The sequence below is a fragment of the Drosophila takahashii genome, chromosome 3R, assembly GCF_030179915.1.
Source record: "Drosophila takahashii strain IR98-3 E-12201 chromosome 3R, DtakHiC1v2, whole genome shotgun sequence".
In the NCBI taxonomy this organism is placed as follows: Eukaryota; Metazoa; Arthropoda; class Insecta; order Diptera; family Drosophilidae; genus Drosophila; species Drosophila takahashii.
The window spans coordinates 33,777,334-33,799,849 of record NC_091681.1 but is presented as its reverse complement, the minus strand read 5'-3'; the positions used below and the strand labels follow the sequence as shown (position 1 = coordinate 33,799,849).

Genomic DNA, 22,516 nt, shown 5'->3' with positions numbered 1-22,516 from the left:
TCTATATTCAATAAAATTACATAATTAAAAGCTCATTAAACCTAACGAACAGATAAGTACCTCGGTGATTTAACCTCTCTGCTTGCCTTTTGGGCGGAGGGTGACTTCCAATTATCCAACAAGCCTTAAACCACTGCCTTCAAGTACTCCGTAGTCCACACACCCAAAAGACAAAGGCAGTGGTTCCAGCACCCAGCACATAGACCGTAGACCATAGACTTATAACCAATAGCTTATGGCCAACTGGTCGGTCGGCCGTTGGTGGCAGTGCATTTGAAAGTGGTTTGGGGCCAGCACATTGCATAAGTGCACCAAATTCCACTCAACGGCAAATCCACTTTGGTTTTATATCTGAATCGGCCACAGTACTCGGTTTTTTTTGTTTTTGCTCGATCATTCTGTGTTGACGTAATGGCCTAACGATTATTGGCCACTTTCTGGGCTCTTTGCCTTTATTTCTTTGGCTTGATTTTGCTACAATTTCAATTGTGGGGCGGCTTAATCGAAGCGGAACCTGGTAGTTGGCCAAATTGAATGCCAAAACAGATATTTGAAATAATTCTGAGCACTGAGAATAATTAGGCAGCAAGAACGTTAAGCAAAAAGAGGTATAAGCAAAAGAGGTATAATTGCTTAATTGCTTTATCAACTTAGTTAAGCTCAAAAAACATAACACTTAAACCGAAATTCGGAAATATTTCTTAAATGTTGTGGATTCATTTAAAATTTATTTTTGAATTGGTTCTAAATTTTTAAATTTTTTTACTTGGTTTATTTTTTTAATTTTAAAACCCTTTGATTTCCAAACACTTTTTCTTTTCTCTGTAAACGCTTCAGGTCTCGAAACTCGATTTATTACACACATACAAGAACATATATATAAACAGTGTACATATTAATAGATATATGTGGGTTGTGCGGAGTGACTGATTTTTTTGGCAGTAACAAGTTGACATTGTCCTCGGACACTTCAGTCGCTGACTCTCTGGCCCAACTCTAAGGTGATTCCCCCCGATCCCCGATCCAAAGTGATCCTTCCTACTTCCGGCCCGTATAATCGATGCTATAGGATCCCGTGTAGAGGTTCAGGTTCCTCAGAGAGGGATGATGTTGCTCGGGCAATCCCCGATAAGGTTGTTGCTGCTGGGGATTGTAGTAGTTGTTCTGCGGCTGAGGAGGCTGATAGTAACGGGGCTGCGGTGCCGGGGGGCTGTAGTACTGGGGTGCGGGACTATAGTAGGGCCTTTGGGGTGCAGGTTGCTGAGGGAGTGGGGCATACGCCTGCTGCTGCTGCTGGCCACGTCCGAAATCGCTCAAACTGAACTTACTGGCCGGCGACAATGGGCGATTGAACTTCTGATCCTTGTAGTAAACCGCTGGATCCTCGCGATACTGACCATCGTCCAGTTCATTGGGTCCCAGCGGATAGGGATTACTATTGGTCAGCGTGGGAGGTGGCACATTGATGTGGCTGCCAGCGGGTTCAAATCCGCGCTTACTGGCTCCATACTCAATCTCCCTCACCTTGCCCTGATCATCCACATAGCCGTACTTTCCATAGACCTCTCCATTGGCATACTTGGTCTCGATCTTGAAGCTCTTGTCCGCCGCCTCGTAGCCATAGGTGTAGGATCCATCGTCGTTGTGCTTGTCGATCTGCTTGAGAATCGGCACCGGAGTGGTGTAGTCCTGATGTTGCGCATACGCACAGTGGGCCGCCAGCAGCAGAAGAGCCACGCTCAATATCTGCAAAAGCGAGAAACAAAGATTTAAAACAAAGACCAAAATCATTTGCATATCATATCTCTTAATCACTATTTCCAGTCGCACCCAGCAATTACAAGTGAACTTTACTTCGGTTTGCGTTAAGTACCTTAATTAGTTGCTCTGATTATCACTGCGCAAACATTCACTCAAGGACATGGCTGAGTAATAAACCAGCAATTAAGTTACTTTTTATCATAGACACTGCTGATCTGATCAAACCGGTTGGCTAAATTGCATTCTAAAAATGCTCACTGCGCATATTCTGAAAACACCTTTTGCATATCGATTTGTGAATATCGAGTATTTTTTGGGAAGTCACAAACACTTTTCAACGACCTTGCTGCATCTTACCATTTTCATGATTCCGCCAAGCTTAGAACCAAACAAAATCAATGTCGAAACGATTTCACCAATCTCTCAATAAGTAAATGCACTGCCAAAATGGAAAATACGCTCTGCACTTGCACTCGAGACTCTGCGAATCGAAACGACAAACTCAAAAGAAAATCAGGGCGTGCAACGCTTTTTATACCACAAGCTACATTTTGCAAAAGCGGGCCAAGAGGGGGATATAAAAATAAAGCGAAAAAACAACAACCAAGGCAGAAACTAAAGCTTTGAGCTGAAGTCGAGCCGAAGTCTCGGGATCAGAAGCCGAACACCTGAACTCCCATTCCGATTCGATACCACATTTACGATCCGAGAACCGATTCGGTTTTCTGCTTGGAATGCAGCATAGAAATCGAAAGCGACCGACCAGCTGGGGCGTGAGTACAGTACATGAACGATATACCCACTCACTCACTCACTCACCTCTACGGGTAATTTCCAATCAGGTTGTTAACGTCGTCTACTCGAATTCTTGGCCAGCAATTTATGCTTCCAGACCGCACCACTCACGCATACGCAATGAGATCAGAGAATCACCAGTGATGAGAACCAGGTAATTTATATAGGTACTATTAAGTTGGGGATATAAAATATAATTTTAAAATATAAATTTTAGAATATCTAAAATAATTAAATAATAAATAATACAAATATTTAATAATTTTAACTAAATTAGTCTGAGTTTTCTAAAAAACTTCACGATAACTTAACTTGAAGTCAAAAATCTATTAATACTTTTCTGATACTCTAGAAAATATTTTTCTGAAGAAAAAGGGTATATCTTTATTTTAAAACTGTAAAAAAATGTTAAAACTTTTTCATATACTTGGTGCAATAAAATGTACCTTTGCCAACACTGAAAACCACAATCCAGAAAAGAACAAAATGCCAATATTGAAAGGTGCGGAAGTGTGTTGCACTTGTTAGGCATTCCAATTATGCAAGACAATTCCCCCTCAGCTGCTAATCGATTGCATTTACCTGGCCAGACACCTTGTTTTCCCAACTAAAATGCAATAACCAATAGCAATCTGCAACCACAACAAGCAATTTGACAGCGGACTTGGCCATTTCTCCTGGCCTGTCAAAATTCACACTTGGGGTTGAGGAAAAGAAAGAAATACAACAAACTTAAATGCTGGTTTACTGACCTAGTCAATGCTTTGGCTAAGAAAACTGGTTGCTGCTATTACGTCAAAGACTTGCCAAAAATAGGCGATGATTTGCTAGTTTTTTATGATTCTTTTATGAGTTAATTTAGTAAGTCTGAAGAAACTAGATATTTAAATTTCTTATACAGATATACAAAATATATAAATCTGCTTTTAATATGTTATTTTTTATTTTAATACAACCAGTAGGGTAAGTTAAGTTCAATATAATTAACACAGTCCCCGAAACAAAATCAAAACAGCTTCAATTGTCCACCTACATTAGATTACTTTATTTATTCGAACACTTTGGGGGATTTTATATTTTATGGCGCATATACAGCTATAATCACATATTTGTACACAGCCAAAAATATTGGTCAATACTATATTTAATTTACATTTTCAAAAATAGTTTATAATTCTTCGCTTGTAATAACAAATAATAACTAGTATTTCTGAAAACGGAAAATGAAGATAATATGTAAATTCAATGTTTCCAAATTTGCTTTCATACATAATTCATTTATTTTCTGTGTATTTCTGTATATCAAGTAAACACAAAACCACGAGTTCGTTAACCCAAGAACCGCAGACCTTGGTCATGGTTGCATGCAGATAAATATATGGACCTTTGTTTGGCTTCTTTTCTTCACTTAAGTTTATGAATCTATGCAGAAGGTACTTTTGCAGAAGTTTTTTCTATGATTTATTTAAATACGTTTTCTGAAAGCTGATCTATAAAGCCTCATAAATCCGTCAGCATTAGGTTTGCAGTCGTCACAGTGAGCTGACAATTTTTAATGGTCTTGTAGAACCAGTTCAAGTCCAGCGAAAGTGAGATAATCGCTGGCTAGAATATATAGATAAGTATCTAGATATACGTATATATAAAGGCTGTTATATGGAACCTCTGCTTCTTACAACTGGAAATGGAGTCGGCGCCGAGGCAAAGGCTAAGTAATATATGTCAAGTTTAATGCATTTTCGGGTTAGGGTATCGTATCAGATGACTCGAATGATTCAGGCACCCTGTACGACCACAACAAGTCTAAGGCGGACAAACTCGTTTACTTACTAATTGTACCGAAAAAACAGAGCAGGAATAAATAAACTAAATATATAAAACAGCAAAACAAAGAAATGATTTAGAAAAGTTGTACATTTAAGCAGTTCGTTTCGAATAAAATTACCGGAGACCGGGCAGAATCGTCATTTAAATCAGTGCACTCAAAGCAAACAGTTCTAGTCATCAAATATATATTTCGGAATAAAATCAACACGATGCTCATAAAAGTAGCCAAGTTCCTGAGCCTTTTTTCGGTGTTTCTGGCAGCAGCCAAAGCTAAATATTTGTCTGAGAAACGTAAGAAAAATTAAGATTTTAAAAGGAACGGCCTAAATAGAAGCTAAATTGGTTTTAGAATACCATTATGTGCTAATTAATTTGAAGAAGAATTATTATAAGATAAATTTTAAATAGTGTGGAATGTAAAAATCCTAAAATATTATTCTTTACATTTTTTCCTTGTAGCCGACTTCCTGCATCCTTGCACTGTAAGCGATGCCGGCTTCAATGGCTGTCTAACCAGCAATTTCCAAACTTTCTTCCGTCAGTGGAAGGATGGGATTCCTGGCAACAATGCCGTGGGATCCTTCGATCCCCTCTACATAAAGAGAGTTAAATTTGCGCAGGATGCCAACAGGGCTATTGCCATTAATGCCGATCTGAAGGAGGTCTATGTGGCAGGTGCTGGACAAGCGGTGGTTAAGGAAGCCAGGTAAGGGTTAAATCAAATATTTTATAACACCCGTAGTTATTTATCCATATAAACTCCTCAGCTGGGACCCCAATCACTATGTGGCCAAGGCTTTGATAAGCGTTCCCAAGTTGCGTTTTAATTTCGAGTACAAAGTCAAAGGACATGTGGTGGCCCTTAATCTTAATGGTCATGGCAACGGCTATTTTGAAGCGGGTAAGAAATTATTTTAAAAATTTATAAAAATGGTCTAAAAAGCAATTAAATTCAGAAAATGCTCTGATATATCTGGAAATGGCCGTCAAACCGGTGACCACCGCGGATGGCGTTTTCGCTGATGTGCAAAATGTTAAGGTCAATTTCCGCGAGATAAAGCAATTCCGCATCAAGCTAGAGAATCTCTTCGGCGGTAACAAGGATCTGGAGGACACCGCCAACACTCTTTTCAACGAGAACTGGCGCGATTTCTACGATGTCCTGCGTCCCGCCGTGGAGCAAACTGTGAGTGGAGTACTCCTGGATCGATTCAAGAAGACGTTTGCCTATGTGCCAGCCACCTACTTGATTAAAGACTTCCATTAAAACATACACAGGCGGAAACTTACCTGTACTTACAATTGTATTTTAAATATGTTCTTGTGATCAATTTTCATGTCGATATTAAATAAGATGTGAACAAACTAATAAAAACATTAGGTAAACACCAATCATAATTATTATAAAGGACATATTCTTAAATTTTAAGATCTAAACATTATTTGTTTATGATTTTAGGATATTTTGGTGTGTATCATTTTATCATCATTGTGTATCATTACTTATATCCCAATCAATTACTTAGATATCATGGTTATTTTAATGGTTTTGTTATTGTTAGTGGTATTTTGAAATAAATTATTAAATCTACCTCCAAGTAAAAAAGTTAGATTATCTATAAATGATGATATTATTTTCAGCTCACCGATTCGGTATTGAAATTATTTTATTAAAATCTTCTCCCCAGTAAAACCTATTTGATGTTTAACTCTTATTTAATTTGTCCATCTGTATCTACATTTTTAAAAAAGAATCATTTGTATTTGTCAGGAAATAAGTGAAATAAAATATAATTAAATTAAGCAAAATAAGTCGCACTTGGCCCCGGCATCGTTAAGCTGCTGTAAGTCGTTACCATATTTGAGAGCTCGGATCTCGGATTTTGAATCTTGAATCTCGGATCTTGGCAGTTGAGAATAAAACGCCGGCCCACAGCCAGCCGCCGGCTAGTCGGTTCCACAGCGTGACACCGTTTGATGTGGCTGAGCAGCGCCTGTCACAGTCGCAGATTCATTTACTAGTTTACTTAGACACTTAACCACTTAATTATTAGGCACTTGCTAGTACGGCAGCATGAACAGCACGCGCCATGGCCGCAGATCGTTTGTCACTTGGGGTGGACTAATGGCAATCTTGTACCTAAACCAGATTGCCTTGGTCTCATCCGTTGCCTACTACACCGAGAAACGTAAGTTTTTATATTTCTTAATATCCAAGATCCTTTCTAAGTGAACCCAAAATAAATCCCCAGCTGCCTTTTTGCCATCTTGTCGGATTTACGAACCCGGGTTCACCAAGTGCTCGACGAACAGCATCCAGAAGCTTCTCGATCAGCTGAACATTGGAATACCCGAGGTGCAGGAGCGCTTTGGACCCTTTGATCCCATGAGAGTGAGGGATATAGTCTTCAAGCAGGATAACAATGAAGTGGCCACCATCAGAGCCAATCTGACTGAGCTGGTGGTCAAGGGCTTCGCCAATACAAAGGTCAAGGAGAGCCGGTTAGTAAAAAATATTTATTAAAATCATATAGGGAAAAGCTGTTATGTTACAATTTAGGTTCAATAGTAATAAAGTGTTTGTTTATGTGTTATTACCCAGTAAGCTACTGTTGAAAAATATTTTATAATTTAAATGTTCATTAGACTTTTAATTATTTTGAACTATAATCTCTGGTGTGTTATTTTTTAACGATCACAAAACAAATTCTTTATATAATTTTTTAATATCCTAATAATTTCCGTGCACTTTTCCCGCAGAGTCAGCAAGAAAGACTTTGGCTGGCAGACCAAAATATTTCTGCCGAAAATGAGACTGGATGGCAAATATGAAATGTCTGGAAGAATACTACTTATACCGCTTAGTGGATCTGGCAAAATATTCATTGAAATCGGTAATTAAAGTTTAAAATTAAAATAATGTTCTTTCTGCTGATTACTAATGAATTGCCTACACGTACTCATTTCCACAGATGATCTTGACATTTTGCTGCTAACCAAAACCCGTCTGTATGAAAAGGGCGGCTTCACCTTCGACAATGTGACCGCTGTGCGTGTGCAACTCAATTTGACTAAGGTGCGAACTTACCTGGATAATTTATTCAACGGCCGCAGCAAGGAGGTCGAGCGCAGTACCAATGAATTTTTCAACGAGAATTGGCGCGATTTCTACGAAGCCCTAAAACCACTGATCGTTGAGACGGTCGAGAATATTCTCTATGACGTTATGTCAACAGTTTTCCACCTTATCCCTGCCAACTTTTTTGTTGAAGATATACCAACACCTCAACAACTATATGGTCCCAAAGAAGCCGTTCGTAAAGAGAATAGTTGAATAGTTGAATAGTGATAGAAATTGAAGTTGAGCCACAGAAGCCATTAAAATTCCATTGCGACTGTGAAATAAATTTCAGAAAATGTTACGATTTATACATACATTTATTTTATTTCTGAATGAGTGAATTTAATGAAATAATGAGTAGGTATATTGCAGTTGAAAATCACGCTCGAATTATATCCGCTCTTTGGGGCAAGAAGTAGACGCCAAGTTGTTGTTCTGTAAATACAAAAAATTTAAATATTGTGAAACAACTTATTTTATAAATTATAGTTTACCATTCTTGCCCACGTAATAGGATCGTTTCTTGAAGATATACATCATAAGCATGGCAATCGTCACGGCCAAAATGAGAGCTACCAAAGCAATGGTAATAAATACCCACTTAAAGTGCTTAACTTTGTCACCTTTGGGGCTGGATGAACCCCATTCCTCAAAAGAATTCACAGACTGACAACGATAGCCATCTTCTGGACTCGCGTCATCGAAACAGGCACATGTCCCTGGTGCTTCACAGTGTCCGTTAATACACTCGGGGTCGCAAATGGGGATGCAGAAAAGACTTATATTGTCGTCCTTATCGCGGTGTAGCTTGTATTTATCCTCACACGAGCAAACTCCTTCACGACAGGTTCCATTCCGGCAGGTCTGATAGCAATCTTCGTCTAAAAGCAATTCCTGTTCAGGCAGACAAGTGTTTGATATTTCAGAAAGGATAAAGCCCTCGTTGCACTTGCAAACTCCTGGAGAAATGCAAAATCCATTCGCACATTCATCTATGCAAACTGGGTCACACCTGTTCTCACTATTCATTTCGTATCCATCATTGCAGGAACACTTTTCAGGCGCAGCACAGATTCCGTTCTCACATTCCTTCGAGCAAACTGGTGCACAACTCTTATCTGTTTCCTTGCTGTATCCTTCATTGCAGGAACACTTTTCCGGCGCAGCACAAAATCCGTTCTTACATTCACCTGCACAAACTGGAACACATCTGTTCTTACTGTCCATTATGTATCCTTCATTGCAGGAACACTTTTCAGGTGAAGAACAAAATCCGTTCTCACATTCCTTCGAGCAAACTGGTGCACAACTGTTCTCCGTTTCCTTGCTGTATCCTTCATTGCAGGAACACTTTTCCGGCGCAGCACAAAATCCGTTCTTACATTCACCTGTACAAACTGGAACACATCTGTTCTTACTGTCCATTATGTATCCTTCATTGCAGGAACACTTTTCAGGTGAAGAACAAAATCCGTTCTCACATTCCTTCGAGCAAACTGGTGCACAACTGTTCTCCGTTTCCTTGCTGTATCCTTCATTGCAGGAACACTTTTCCGGCGAAGCACAAAATCCGTTCTTACATTCACCTGTACAAACTGGAACACATCTGTTCTCACTGTCCATTATGTATCCTTCATTGCAGGAACACTTTTCAGGTGAAGAACAAAATCCGTTCTCACATTCCTTCGAGCAAACTGGTGCACAACTGTTCTCCGTTTCCTTGCTGTATCCTTCATTGCAGGAACACTTTCCTGGCGAAGCACAAAATCCGTTCTTACATTCACCTGTACAAACTGGAACACATCTGTTCTCACTATCCATTATGTATCCTTCATTGCAGGAACACTTTTCAGGTGAAGAACAAAATCCGTTCTCACATTCCTTTGAGCAAACTGGTGCACAACTGTTCTCCGTTTCCTTGCTGTATCCTTTATTGCAGGAACACTTTCCCGGCGAAGCACAAAATCCGTTCTTACATTCACCTGTACAAACTGGAACACATCTGTTCTCACTATCCATTATGTATCCTTCATTGCAGGAACACTTTTCAGGTGAAGAACAAAATCCGTTCTCACATTCCTTCGAGCAAACTGGCGAACAACTGTTCTCCGTTTCCTTGCTGTATCCTTCATTGCAGGAACACTTTCCCGGCGAAGCACAAAATCCGTTTTTACATTCACCTGTACAAACTGGAACACATCTATTCTCACTATCCATTATGTATCCTTCATTGCAGGAACACTTTTCAGGTGAAGAACAAAATCCGTTCTCACATTCCTTCGAGCAAACTGGCGAACAACTGTTCTCCGTTTCCTTGCTGTATCCTTCATTGCAGGAACACTTTCCCGGCGAAGCACAAAATCCGTTCTTACATTCACCTGTACAAACTGGAACACATCTGTTCTCACTATCCATTATGTATCCTTCATTGCAGGAACACTTTTCAGGTGAAGAACAAAATCCGTTCTCACATTCCTTTGTGCAAAATGGTGCACAACTGTTCTCCGTTTCCTTGCTGTATCCTTCATTGCAGGAACACTTTTCCGGCGAAGCACAAAATCCGTTCTTACATTCACCTGTACAAACTGGAACACATCTGTTCTCACTATCCATTATGTATCCTTCATTGCAGGAACACTTTTCAGGTGAAGAACAAAATCCGTTCTCACATTCCTTTGAGCAAACTGGTGCACAACTGCTATTTGTTTCCTTGCTGTATCCTTCATTGCAGGAACACTTTCCCGGGGAAGCACAAAATCCGTTTAAACATCCACCCTTGCAATCTGGGACACACTTGTTCCCTAACTTAACGTATCCCTCGTGGCAGGAACACTCGCCGGGTGCCACACAGGATCCGTTCTCACAACTATCCTCGCAAACTGGACTGCAGACACCGTCAACTTTGCTGTATCCTGCGTTGCAGGTGCACACATTGGGCGCCACGCAGACTCCGTTTTGGCAAGCCTTACAATTGGCCACGCAGACATTCTCCCCGATTTTCGTATAGTCCTTCCAACATTCACAGACATCCGGTGCCGTGCAATCTCCGTGCACACATTCTTGCTCGCAGATGGGAGCACAGTTCTTATCGGCGTCCTTGCGATAGAACCTATTGCACTCACAGACGTCGGGAGCTCGGCAAACTCCGTTTTTGCATTCATTTTTGCAGACTGGTTGACACGCGAACGACTTTGAGTTCGGCTTGGGAATGTAGCCCGGGTTGCACTGGCAACGATTGGGAGCCGCGCAGAAGCCATTGTTTACTTTGCAGTTATCATTACAGGTGGGCAGGCACTCCTGGGTGGTTGCATTCAGCGTGTATCCCTGGTTGCACCTGCACTTGTTGGGCGAAATGCAGCTGCCATTGCGACAGCCACTGGAACATTGAGGCACACAGTTGCCGGTCTTACTGTCTAGTTTGTGTCCGGTTGTGCAAAGACAATGTCCAGGCGATTGGCAGACTCCTTTTTCGCATCCTTTGCAGAAAGGTACACAACTATAAGAATTAAAAAGAGTTTTATAAAAGAAAAGTAACAAATATTATTTAATGCAAAAAAAATTATTTTTATGGAAACCTTTTAATTTTCAGTTTTTAATTGTTTAATTTTGGGAACCGTTTTGAATTGTGAAATAAAATAATCGCACCACAGTTTATGAATGAGATTTCTTTTCCGTTTCGTCCCAATCGTCATCACTAATTTCTTATCAACTTACAAATGAATTCAATAAATTGCAGTAATTCATTAAGCTTATAATAACACATTTTAATCTTATTTTTTCGTTTGTATTTTTGCTTTGTTATTTCTCACATCCGCTTCAAATCGCTTTAAGTAGAATCAAATAATATTACAAATTTATAAGGTCTTGCTATCTACATTATTAAATTTAAATATATTTCTTTTTCACTTTGCAGTTTTTTGTCACATAAAGTATTTTTTGTGTTAGATCACTGGACTTACAAGTTAGATCGTTCTTTGTTGAGGTTGACATATCCTTTCCGGCAGGTACACACATTTGGTTGCGTGCATGTTCCACTTCTGCAGTTTCCCCTGCATATTGGAGTGCACTTCAGTTGTTTGCCCGGTGCTCTTTTGTAGCCAGTGCAGCAATCCTTCACTGTTACTTGCTAATGACACAAAAACACAAATTTCACAATTTATTTATAATTCGGATAATCCGATAATCCGCATACCTTGCCATTTCTATTACGGACGACATTACAGATCTGGGCCACTACGAGTCCGCAGAGCAAATAAAAAATTACTATTTTAAATATCCACATGGTTGCTTCAAGTATTCAACTTATTCCGATCCATTTCAAATTAAAACTAAAGCGGCTTCTGCAAAATTATTTGCGCAAATGCTCCCATGCTCCTTTACATTCACAAGTACATATTTACGTAGTACAGTAGAACTTCAACAGCTAGAACCACCATCTGCCACCAAATCATTTCTACTTTTACATAAACATTATTTATTTATTATAATTAAACTCTTTGATTGAACATTTATTTAAAATATAAAATGGTTTTAATATTAAAGCATAAAATGTTTTATAGAAAAGTTCACGATATAGGGGTAAACCAGTTTAGTTTGATAATTCCGACGAACTTAAATAAGTAAAACAAAGATTTGAACCAAGAATGCTACTGAGCCGTGCAATACACTTACTTGCTTATCACAAGTCAAGACTTAAAAGAAGAAAGAAAGAGAGGCTCTCCACTGAAAAACAAATTCATGATTTTACATTTTTTTTAATTTAAATTAATAAAATTAAGAATGGATAATTAAAGTACTTTTTTTAAATACATACCAGTATAATAAAACTAAAACTACAAAATACATTTAAACAACATTTTTTCTGAGCTTAACATTTTTGTTCAGTACATTCTCTCTATTTTAATATGTTAGGCTATGTATTTGAGCAAAATAAACAAAAATTAGAGCGTAAAAAATGTATATCATGAAAGGAAGCTAGCTTACACCAGCTGATGTTTATATGCCCTTTGTTAAGTTATAACAGAAAATGCCTAGTTCTGTGCGTTACGAACATATGAACAAAACTGAAATACCATGAGCAGGGGAATACATCGTTGTTTTTTGCAATTTAATTAAAAAATTGCCTCATGATTTAAAGCAAAATAAACAAATTTTAGTGCATTTATAAGTAGTTTATAAAAAATCTAAATAATTGAAACGTAAAGCAGTGGAAAAAGTTTCCATATCAACTATTTAACACATGCTTAGAAAAATATGAGCCAACTATAAAATGCATTGCATATCTTTTCATACTTATACGGCCATGACATCGTTAAGTAATTGTGGAGAGCTATTATAATAGGTTGATATATTTATTGTATGCCCCTATTTTATTATTATTTTTATCCTTTCACACATTCTCGATGAGGTTAATGTGTTTTAGGTGCACATGCACCGGATGTCAGTTATACTTTTGTAGATAGAATTCTAGATACAGATTTTGGGACATCTTGAATCCTAAGCTCCCGCTTTAAAACTTATCGGACTAAATTGAAGTCCCAAGTCAGCCGCAAAGTGATATTGACTCCCAAAAATATTCCCTTTGGTGATAAAAGTTGCACCATAAAACAATTCAAGGTTATGACATTGTTGAGGCGATTACTGAAGTCCACACATACACATATTCACTAAACCAGTCTAAAGTTCAAATAATTTTTGTAGTTATTCGATAAATAAAACATTGTAAACATTTTGAAAAATATTGCCGGCGCCTCATGTAATATTTTTATTATGGCAGCAAAGTTTATTATCACTTTGAGCCATTAAGTTTGTCTAGATCAGAGTAGAATGCTACTATAGTAGTTTTACAAACATTTATTGTTGCTTACCGGTTCGGTGGCAAGGTAATATCTGTAGCAAGAACAATAACAACAGCTAGACAACAAGAAACGTCGTAAAAAGATAAGTACCTTATTTTAAACTTAGAGTCTTATATTTTTGTATGCTTAATAATATGTTAAAAATTATATTTATTGTACATCCACTGCTTATTTATTAATTATTGGTAATTATATATAATTGGCAAAAAAAAACTAGACCAATCCATTATATATGTATCTTTTATTGCAGTAATAATTGGTATTTTAGAAAGACACAGCGGTCTGGCGATTGGAAGATTCCATGCCTGCCGTCCAATTTCTACGTCTGGTTATCTCAAGCTTAAAGAATATTTAAAAAAAAATTCCCTTAAAAATTGGTTTGTTCAAGCGATAAACACTCAAGCGATTAAGGGATGTATCATCATTGTAAAAATTATGAGATAATTCTATTATTACTCTCTTATTAATGTAAACCAGTCCAAAGTTCTATATTCTATATTATATTAATTATTTGGTAAACAAAACAATGCGATGATTTTGAAAGATGCTAACGTAGCTCCATCAAATGTTTTTATTACGGCAGCAAAAGGTTTTTATTACACCTCATTTCAAGCAATTAAGTTTGCCCAGATTTGTACAAGTATTTGTACAAACATTGATTGTTGCTGCTGTAGTTGTCAGCGTATTTTCCAGCTAGATATTAAATTAACTTACCGGTTCGGTGGCAAGGTAAAGTCGCTACAGTTTCAGAGTCGCATAACAACAGCAATAACACTGCGAGAAAAGTTTCGAAAATAAAATGCAATAAAATTTAAAACAAATCAAATATGCTTTATAGGTATTCTTTTTTTTAAACCTAGTTTTTTTAATGTTGATTAAGGAAAATATATATTTTTAAATTAAAATATAGTTGACTGGATTCCAACTGCCTCAATATCATTTTTCGTTCCGTGTTTTTCTCGTACTCTCGTGCAATAAATATGGAATAAATTAAATTTCGCATTGCGAGTAAATGAAAATGGCTCGATTCTGGTATTACCCAGACACTCCAGATTCAATTCATCAATTGCACCCGAGTCATCGGCATCGGCTATATATATTGTCCAGATAAAAGCTAGCACCGCTTCGAGTTCTATCTCATTCGTAACTCGCGCGTATCAAACTCAATTAGGAGGCTCTCCTGATTGCGACTGTGATTCCGGCTGTGTGACAGTGACTTGTAGGTGACAGTGACGACTGCTTTCCACCATGTTTATAATTAGCTTACTGATGCTGATGCTCCATGCCGGCCTCCAAGAAGTCCAGTGCGCAGTATTCTACACGGAAAAGCGTGAGTCCAACCGGGGACATTTATGTAGTGCATAAAAACATCAAAATAAATATGCTTTAGATATAAATTCAATACAATTTATCCAAGAAACAAATAAATGCAAACGATTTAAAGAATAAATAAATCAAAAACAGGAAAAGGGTTAAAGCTCGCAATTAATCTAAACATCCGGGGAAGTTTCCTATCCTATATCGTTATGACTCAAAGTTAATGCAATAATAATTTCTTTGCAGCCTCCTATATTGAATCATGCAAGATTTATGAACCGGAATTCACCAAATGCTCAACGCGCTCCATACAGGCTTTCATGAACCAGCTGGTCAAAGGTGATATAATAAATAAAACATAAACTTAAATATTTAAAACGAAAATTTTATTTAGGCATTCCCGAGATTGAGGACACCTTTGGACCCATTGACCCCATGCGACAGGATCAGCTGGTTTTCAAGCAGGACAACAGCGATGTGGCCACCATTTCGGCCAATCTCACGGATATGCTGATCAGTGGCTTTGGCAAAATGGTGATCAAGGAAAGCAAGTAAGTATAGTTTACTAACGATAGAGCACAGCTGTCAAGAGCGATCAAAAGTTGCTTGATTGAGGTCGTTGAGCTCCTATAGGCGAACATCTTTTCTGGGAAATTCCCATTTAATAATGCACTAAAGCTACTATACTTGTAGCAATTAAAAACTTTATAAAGTGATTAAATGTTGGTACTTAAAATTAGTTCTCATTAATTAATCAATTAGTTACACTTAAGTTGTAGTGGCGATCTAAAATAATATATTGTACTTCGCAGCTCTAGGGTTTTGCAATTTATAATTCCATTAATCATTTCAATTAAATTATAACTGGTAAACAATATTTAATTCAGTAATAACAACCATTTAATAAATTAAAATTACTATTATTAATAATTTATTAATACTTTTCCAGAGTCAGCAAAAAGGACTTCAGTTGGCTAACAAAGATCTATCTGCCCAAAATGCGAATGGATGGTCACTATAAAATGTTAGGTCGCATTTTACTGGTGCCCCTGAAGGGAGCTGGAAAAATCGTCATGGAAATAGGTAATTACCAATGATTACTGTTGCTATACGTCTTTAAATAATACTCGGATCTATTTCGCTTGAAAGATGACCTGGACATACTGATGAGCACCAAGACACGCCTCTACGAAAAGGGCGGCTACACATTTTACAATGTGACTTCCGTGAAGGTAAAGTTGGAGGTTGGCAAAGTGCGAACCAGAATGGATAACCTTTTTAATGGGCAAAAAGAGGTGGAACAGAGCACCAATCAGTTCTTTAACGACAATTGGAAGGATGTTTTTGAGGCTCTGCGTCCCCTGGTGGATGAAACGGTGGAGCGGACTCTACTGGCTCTTCTCCACAAGACATTTGCTCTATTTCCAGCGAGCTTTTTTGTAGAGGATATTCCCACCTCCTTGGCCTTGTATGGTCGCAAATCACACATGATAACGTAGGAAGCGTTTCAGCGAAGCGAATTCAGTAACTAAAAAAATATTGTTTCGTAAAAAAATTGAAAGCCATGATTTGTTTCCTTTAGAATCTTATAAAGTTAATAAGAAATATACGAGTTTCTTATTTAAACAAAATCAATTTTTTATCTACTTTTATTAAATATTTTATTTTAATTTTAATTTAGTAATTTTGTAAAGAATTAAATTTTCCTGATTTCATAATCTGTTTAATGGTTAGACTAAATGTTAGTGTAACTTATTAAATGCTTAGTTTAGAGGTATCCTAATATGGGATGGCACAGTGCTCCACATCCGGCTGCCAGTTCGAGTCGATAGATATACATATATCAGTAGAACCAGTCGTACTTGAGATAGTCGCCCTCGTGCTTCAATGCCGCAATCGAGGTATGACGCACATGTCCTGTGCGAGCGAAGATCCTGCGGTTGCCCACAGGCTGCAGGGTCCTAAAATTGTCCACCAAGGCGCCATCCTGGGTGTCCGACAGCTGGCGGAAACGGGAGATCTGCTTGGGCGAAATCGGGATGGGATCGGGGAACAGGATCCAGGTAACAGCCTCCGAACAGGGCGGCGTGGTCAGGGAACCTGCAAGGTAAACATATATCATTAATTTGAGTGACATCACAGATAAACATTGCTTGTAGACATCGATTCGATGTCACCTAATCAACGGGTATTTATTGACTTTACTCGCGAAACGCTCACTGAATAATAATTGAAAGAGGGAGTGTCCCTTGGCTGTATCACTCAATTAAAGGTAAAATAATATGATAAATAATAATGAAATAAAAGCTAATGAATCAAAATTTTAGATAAATATTTTTTAAATCCTAAAAAGGATTACTAAAAGATTACCCACCCTTGTAGGTGTAAAACTTGTCCACATCCACGCCAGCAATCAGCGAGGAAAGCGAGAAGGTGACATTCAACGAGGCCTCCTGGTTGGCATCGGCAATCAGATGCAAATGGCGGTTAATCGTGACCAGACCAGGACCCTCATCCTCGTCGAGCTGTGGGTACGACACAAATGGGTTTACAAATCATTCGGAATGAGCACAATTCCCCAAACCACTCACATTGAAGAAGAATCCCAGGACGGCGGCACCATCCGGATGATTTAGGGCCTCCCCGATGGTGGCATACTTCTTGTTGCGGTGCACAATGTGCATCTCCATGGTGTAGCGGATGTCGTTAATGACGTGCTCGGATCCCCGGTTGTTCTTGTCGCCCCAGTGGAAGTGCAGGCCCTCCAACTCGAATTCACCTGGCAACTTGGCGCCACGGATGTAGGGCAGAAAATCCTCACCCACCTCAGTCACATTAACCTTGGGTATGCTGATGGAAACTGCAAGGCAGATGATCAATTAGCACTAATACTACACTGAGAAAAATAATTTTATTTATTTTCCAGATTTTAGAACTTAATTTAATTTTTAGAAATATTGTTATAATTTTACTATCTATAACACTATGCAGCATCAAAAATTAACCTCGATAAATGCTATATTTTTGGATTCGTTACGAATTCCCAAGTTAAACTGCGTTTTCCAAAGAGTTCCCCGACGCAAGGATTCTTAGCAAAAGGACCTCAAAGTTCGAAAAATGCTGAAATTGGCCAACTTTGCGGAGCTCTCAGAGGCAAATGGATGCATGGCTTGGTTTGAAGTTAAAGTTTTTAAAAAGATACACCCTTTATCTTTCAAACCCCATACATAAAATAATTTTAGGATTTTTTTTAAGGCAGAAATAAATTTCAAAAAACATAGTCAAAAAACTGAAAAACATACAGCTGCGGTCAAAATAGTAGTAGTGTTGCCGCCTTGTGTATTTTAAAAGTTTGATGTTGTAATTTTTTCTTATCCAATTAGTCTAATAGGAAAATTATAATCAATACAATATTACCAGGAAAAGATCAATTACAACAACAAACTTTTAAATACACAGGGCGGCAACACTACTACCATTTTGACCGCAGCTGTATACTTTTATGTTTTTTGACTATGTTTTCTAAAACTTGTTTCTGCCTTAAAAAAAATCTTAAAAATTTTGTAAGTATGGGGTTTAAAAGATAAAGGGTGTATCTTTTAAAAAACTTTAGCATCTAACCAAACCATGAATCCGTTTGCCTCTGAGAGCTTTAGAAAGTTGGCCAATTTCTGAATTTTTCGAACTTTGAGGTCCTTTTGCTAAGAATTCTTGCGTCGGGGAACTTTTTGGAAAACGCAGTTTAACTTGGGAATTCGTAACGAATCCAAAAATATAGCATCCATCGAGGTAAATTTAAAAAGCACTAAAAATGCTGCACAGTGTAATTAATTTGGAAACATAACTTCAAAGCATTATGTTAATATACATTTGAAGACTATTTAATGCCTTTTTTATTCAATTAACGATACCAAGATTAATTCAAATTTTAGGGCTAGTACTCAACCCAACAAAAAGTCGTCCAAAACTAAACTTCATATGAAACAAAATTTTTTGACGTTGTTTTTCATACGTTTTTTGTTCTGGACGACTTTTTGTTGGGTTGAGTACTAAGCCTAACTTGTATAAAAACATGTTTTTCATATAAAAATTACTTAGTAAAAGGAACAAATTTTTCGGTGTAATAAGTATCTCCTTAAACTCTTACCCGTATGTCCATTGTTGAGCATTTTTAGGGGATAGGGTAGTAGATTGTGATAGCCAATCATGTCCACCGCCGGCATGTGAACGGCCATTGTCTGAAAGGGAGCAAATTGTCCAAGTTAGTGAGCCCGCTTAACTGGGCTTCAAGTTCGGGAACTTACCCGGCTGGTGGTGATGGCAATGGGCGATTGGGTCTTCCCCGCACAATGACCATGGTGACGGGCCCAGCGACGCTGGTTGGGCTCAGAGTAGCCGAAGACATGACTGCTGACAGCTGGAAGAGGATGGAATATTCAATTTTAAGATTTTTATTTAAAATAATGTTTAGTTATATTATGGGGAAAATCTTATTTAAATAAAGTTAAGTTCAAAAACTAAGTGGATAATAAATAATAATACTTAAAAATAAATTTAAATAATTAAAAATAATATTCCAAAAATATTTCTTCAACTCCATTTTATTATTTTGCCAGACCTAAAAGCATTTGTGTTTGCCAAATTAGTTTATCCCATTAAAAAAAAAAACCATCTGGCTTTATGTCTGCTGCCTTTTCACAATAAACCCGCAATCAATTAGCCGCTGGAATGCGCGCTTAGTCCTGAATCAGACAAAATGATTAAAGTGTTTCCCCATTTGCAGACAACCCGTCACCCGCAATCTGGCGATCTTGAATCCACGATTGATGAGTGATCACGTGCCCGTGCTATTCACCCCCTTTGGCTGACCTTCTCTCCCGATTTTCCCGGGGCTATCTCTGACATATACGAGCACTTGTGAATTACGGCATAATAAATGGGGTACTGCGAGCACAAATATTTAAGGTGTCTTTCTTTTTTTAGTCAATGGCTGTGGGCTGGGCAAATAAATAACTTAATGGGTAAACAGGCTTCCAGGGAAAGCTCGTCGTGGAGTGCGAACGTCAAGGGCACGTTCGGGCCAATAATTAGATATCGTCGCGATTGATATTGATAGAGATCCCGAGATAATGGCGCGAGCAAACAGTTTTCATTAATTTCCACAGCGATTGAAAGCTGGCAGCAAATTCCATGGAATCTTTTCGCAAGGCGAAAGGAAATACTTATTTAAAGGCTAATTTGCATGTGATTGGTGATAATTTCAGTTTGAAGAGCTCGCTGCGAATTAACATATCATATGACATGGTTTTCCATTGTGTTTCTGGCGATATATATACAAATAGTCTGCACGTCTATCGATAAAGTCGATTGATGAATTAGTCTAATTAAGTGTTTATTTGTGGTAATATATATATTATTATATTATTTATTTCGAGTACGGGCTATCAAAGTCTTAGATAATAATTTATTTAAAATTAGTATTGTGTCAGGTATGGCCATTTAGTATTATGTCATCCACTTTGTATATTATAATCATATTACTTTGCCATATTATTTGCATTGCTTTGTTGTAATCGAGCCTGTCATTTAAATTCACTTGAGCCCGGGGTAATTAAGAAAGTAAATAAATATGTCACAAGTCTTAAAGTAAAGATTACAGATGTTCATTTAGCATGTAAATAGTATTTATAGAGCTTCCCGAAAGATAACAGATTACATTTCGTGTACGGTAGCAAGTGCTAATACCTAAAATAGGAAACCCTAACAACTTGCCGTCAAGTCCAGCAATACATCTAAATCAATCGGTGGCCAATAAAATGTATTAATTGACAGTTTCAAGTGGAATAAACACCATTAAACTGGTCAAAATTAGTTTCGTGAAGTGTGTACTTATGACTGCTAATGCCAAGATCCCAGCAATATCAGGTATTGACATTTCGTAAGAGATACGAACAGTCAGTCACACGCGCCCAAAGGAAGTGAGGGCACAAAGAAAAAGAATATAAATATATTGGACACGTTCTAATGACTTTTTTATTCCACTGTATCAATCATCTTTTTCTTAGTTTTAAGTTATTAGGAATTTTATTCTTTGATATAAAAAATTAAGATATAAGTTAAAAAGTTGATTTTAAAATTTTAAACTACTAAATATTATGTAATAAAAAAAGGAACAAAAAATATTAGATAAAAAAATTCAAATGTTGCAGTTTTTATTAAGACTAACATTTTTCTCAGTGCACGGATTTCAAGAATACCAGGAGGTATGACTAGCTATCCATTCTTAGTCAAAAGCATTTACCCCGAATAGATATCGATTTATGGCTATTTTTGTTTTGATTCACAATATCTTTCGGCACAATTTAGACCCTGACAAACACAAATGAGTCACAGGACTTCGCAGAAATGGCTGTGCAATTTACCTTGCGTCCAGCAGATTACCAAAAACGAAGCCTCGAAGATAACGGCCAACTTCATGGTGGTTTTTTCAAAGCGTTCGTTTCTAAGTTCCAAAGTTCTTGACTCCTGACGAGCGGCTATAGCACCTTCCGATCGGGTGACGGATTCTAGACTGCGCGGACGTTTCGCTGGCGGAGCACCTTCACAACTTCCTCAGCGGGCAGTCAACGAACTACTTGAAAATTCGAAAGCTGAAATCCCCGCCCGAAGCGCGTGCACCGCTCACACAGACACGGACTCACTCATACTTTAACAAAAATGGTCGCGCGAACAGCCGACGATCGATCGATCGATGGGAAATCGGAGGGGTGGTGGTGGGAGGGGGAGCCAGAGGATCGGTACATAGTGCAAACCGCCTAACTAAATCGGCCGACTTAGCGAAAACCCATTTCCGAATGGCCAAAGGCTGCACCACCCTGCGTATACTTAACGCACAACACCCGGCGTATACTTAACGTCACGGAAAGCTCAATCGCACCGCCAAGCCCAAGCAGCCGCAAAAAGGGCGTCATTATGTCGATCAACGTGAGCCAAAATCAAAGGGTAAAACTCGTCATAATTCGCACCTAATGCCGCCTTCGATCATTTATGATAATATTTTGTTTTGCATACAATTTGCCCGATTTATTTGTTTGTTTTCCAGCCAAGTCCGTTGGCGTTACTAAGCCAACGAGTCGCGACAACGTCATGCCGAAAGTCGCTAATTAAAAGCGGAGTCCTCAAATAAAATTCGAAAAAAAAGCGGAGCGATCGATCGCTACCGAGGCGAAGCGGAATATTCATTGAGCGATTTTCGCACGTTTTACAGTTTCGGTTCGGGGATTCGGATCATTTTCAGTTTTTTTTCTCCGAGATCTGTGATTTTTGTGCGTTACAGAAACGTCGTCATGTCATTTACACTTGTATGGGCAGTTCGTGATCCACATGTGGGAATGTCAGAATTGTAAATAAATGTATATAGAGGGCATTCTGATATCTATTTATATCTTTATGGTGGGTATTGAGCAGTCACACGAACTCGGATATTTGCAATTGAATTGTCCCGATATCATAGACCCAGACATTTAAATTCCAAGGCTTAGAATGGGTTTCAGTTGTCAGGGTATTGTCATAAAAGCAGCTGAAAAGTAGTGATGAATAGGGTGCCTAATTTTATATGTGACAAAAAATAATAAATCAATCAAAGGTTTTTATTTTTTCCCACTCCTTAATCATGATAAACCAATTCTTAAAGTTTTAATTATTTTTTTTTAATTTTAAAGTAAATTATAATATTTTTAACCATTATTTTAAGTGAGGATAACGTAACAGGAAAAATATGTTATTGAAGATTGATTAAGAAAAATCAATTTATTTATCAATCCAATTTAAATCAGTT

The 22,516-nt window shown here is 37.9% G+C and overlaps 5 protein-coding genes across 5 annotated transcripts; 2 read left to right on the top strand and 3 right to left on the bottom strand.

The window, feature by feature from the left end:
* Positions 1–828: 828 nt before the first annotated feature.
* Positions 829–2,242, bottom strand: Cpr97Eb (Cuticular protein 97Eb). Its single transcript, XM_017149041.3, has 2 exons — positions 2,119–2,242; positions 829–1,746 (listed from the first exon to the last, which is right to left on the bottom strand). Exons 1-2 carry the CDS (start codon positions 2,125–2,127, stop codon positions 1,039–1,041), a joined length of 717 nt encoding a protein of 238 aa, XP_017004530.2. The 5' UTR covers positions 2,128–2,242; the 3' UTR covers positions 829–1,038.
* A 2,301-nt stretch (positions 2,243–4,543) lies between these two features.
* Positions 4,544–5,753, top strand: LOC108062927 (protein takeout). The gene is made up of 4 exons (XM_017149832.2): positions 4,544–4,674; positions 4,843–5,089; positions 5,151–5,284; positions 5,340–5,753. Exons 1-4 carry the CDS (start codon positions 4,593–4,595, stop codon positions 5,648–5,650), a joined length of 774 nt encoding a protein of 257 aa, XP_017005321.2. The 5' UTR covers positions 4,544–4,592; the 3' UTR covers positions 5,651–5,753.
* A 571-nt stretch (positions 5,754–6,324) lies between these two features.
* Positions 6,325–16,314, top strand: LOC108069294 (Juvenile hormone binding protein 11). The gene is made up of 10 exons (XM_017159343.3): positions 6,325–6,572; positions 6,636–6,885; positions 7,144–7,277; positions 7,356–7,712; positions 8,652–8,763; positions 14,625–14,692; positions 14,926–15,018; positions 15,074–15,230; positions 15,629–15,762; positions 15,829–16,314. Exons 1-10 carry the CDS (start codon positions 6,458–6,460, stop codon positions 16,176–16,178), a joined length of 1,770 nt encoding a protein of 589 aa, XP_017014832.3. The 5' UTR covers positions 6,325–6,457; the 3' UTR covers positions 16,179–16,314.
* Positions 7,785–11,817, bottom strand: eater. The gene is made up of 4 exons (XM_070216990.1): positions 11,697–11,817; positions 11,464–11,630; positions 7,999–11,000; positions 7,785–7,939 (listed from the first exon to the last, which is right to left on the bottom strand). Exons 1-4 carry the CDS (start codon positions 11,784–11,786, stop codon positions 7,884–7,886), a joined length of 3,315 nt encoding a protein of 1,104 aa, XP_070073091.1. The 5' UTR covers positions 11,787–11,817; the 3' UTR covers positions 7,785–7,883.
* Positions 16,315–16,372: 58 nt separating the features above from the next.
* On the bottom strand, positions 16,373–21,299 carry CAH9 (Carbonic anhydrase 9). The gene is made up of 6 exons (XM_017159225.3): positions 21,102–21,299; positions 18,984–19,096; positions 18,827–18,917; positions 17,271–17,539; positions 17,054–17,204; positions 16,373–16,779 (listed from the first exon to the last, which is right to left on the bottom strand). Exons 1-6 carry the CDS (start codon positions 21,154–21,156, stop codon positions 16,523–16,525), a joined length of 936 nt encoding a protein of 311 aa, XP_017014714.1. The 5' UTR covers positions 21,157–21,299; the 3' UTR covers positions 16,373–16,522.
* Positions 21,300–22,516: the final 1,217 nt, after the last annotated feature.

Excerpts from the sequence above, each read along its gene's own strand:
- eater (XM_070216990.1), bottom strand. The coding sequence starts at position 11,786 with ATGTGGATATTTAAAATAGTAATTTTTTATTTGCTCTGCGGACTCGTA. Across the intron at positions 11,631-11,696 it reads TCCGTAATAGAAATGGCAAG|CAAGTAACAGTGAAGGATTG; the intron begins GTATGCGGATTA and ends TTGTGTCATTAG. Across the intron at positions 7,940-7,998 it reads CTATTACGTGGGCAAGAATG|AACAACAACTTGGCGTCTAC; the intron begins GTAAACTATAAT and ends TTGTATTTACAG.
- LOC108062927 (XM_017149832.2), top strand. The coding sequence starts at position 4,593 with ATGCTCATAAAAGTAGCCAAGTTCCTGAGCCTTTTTTCGGTGTTTCTG. Across the intron at positions 5,090-5,150 it reads GCGGTGGTTAAGGAAGCCAG|CTGGGACCCCAATCACTATG; the intron begins GTAAGGGTTAAA and ends TAAACTCCTCAG. Across the intron at positions 5,285-5,339 it reads CAACGGCTATTTTGAAGCGG|AAAATGCTCTGATATATCTG; the intron begins GTAAGAAATTAT and ends AATTAAATTCAG.
- CAH9 (XM_017159225.3), bottom strand. The coding sequence starts at position 21,156 with ATGAAGTTGGCCGTTATCTTCGAGGCTTCGTTTTTGGTAATCTGCTGG. Across the intron at positions 19,097-21,101 it reads GGTAATCTGCTGGACGCAAG|CTGTCAGCAGTCATGTCTTC; the intron begins GTAAATTGCACA and ends ATCCTCTTCCAG. Across the intron at positions 18,918-18,983 it reads TTGCCATCACCACCAGCCGG|ACAATGGCCGTTCACATGCC; the intron begins GTAAGTTCCCGA and ends GCTCCCTTTCAG.
- LOC108069294 (XM_017159343.3), top strand. The coding sequence starts at position 6,458 with ATGAACAGCACGCGCCATGGCCGCAGATCGTTTGTCACTTGGGGTGGA. Across the intron at positions 6,573-6,635 it reads TGCCTACTACACCGAGAAAC|CTGCCTTTTTGCCATCTTGT; the intron begins GTAAGTTTTTAT and ends ATAAATCCCCAG. Across the intron at positions 15,763-15,828 it reads AAAAATCGTCATGGAAATAG|ATGACCTGGACATACTGATG; the intron begins GTAATTACCAAT and ends TTCGCTTGAAAG.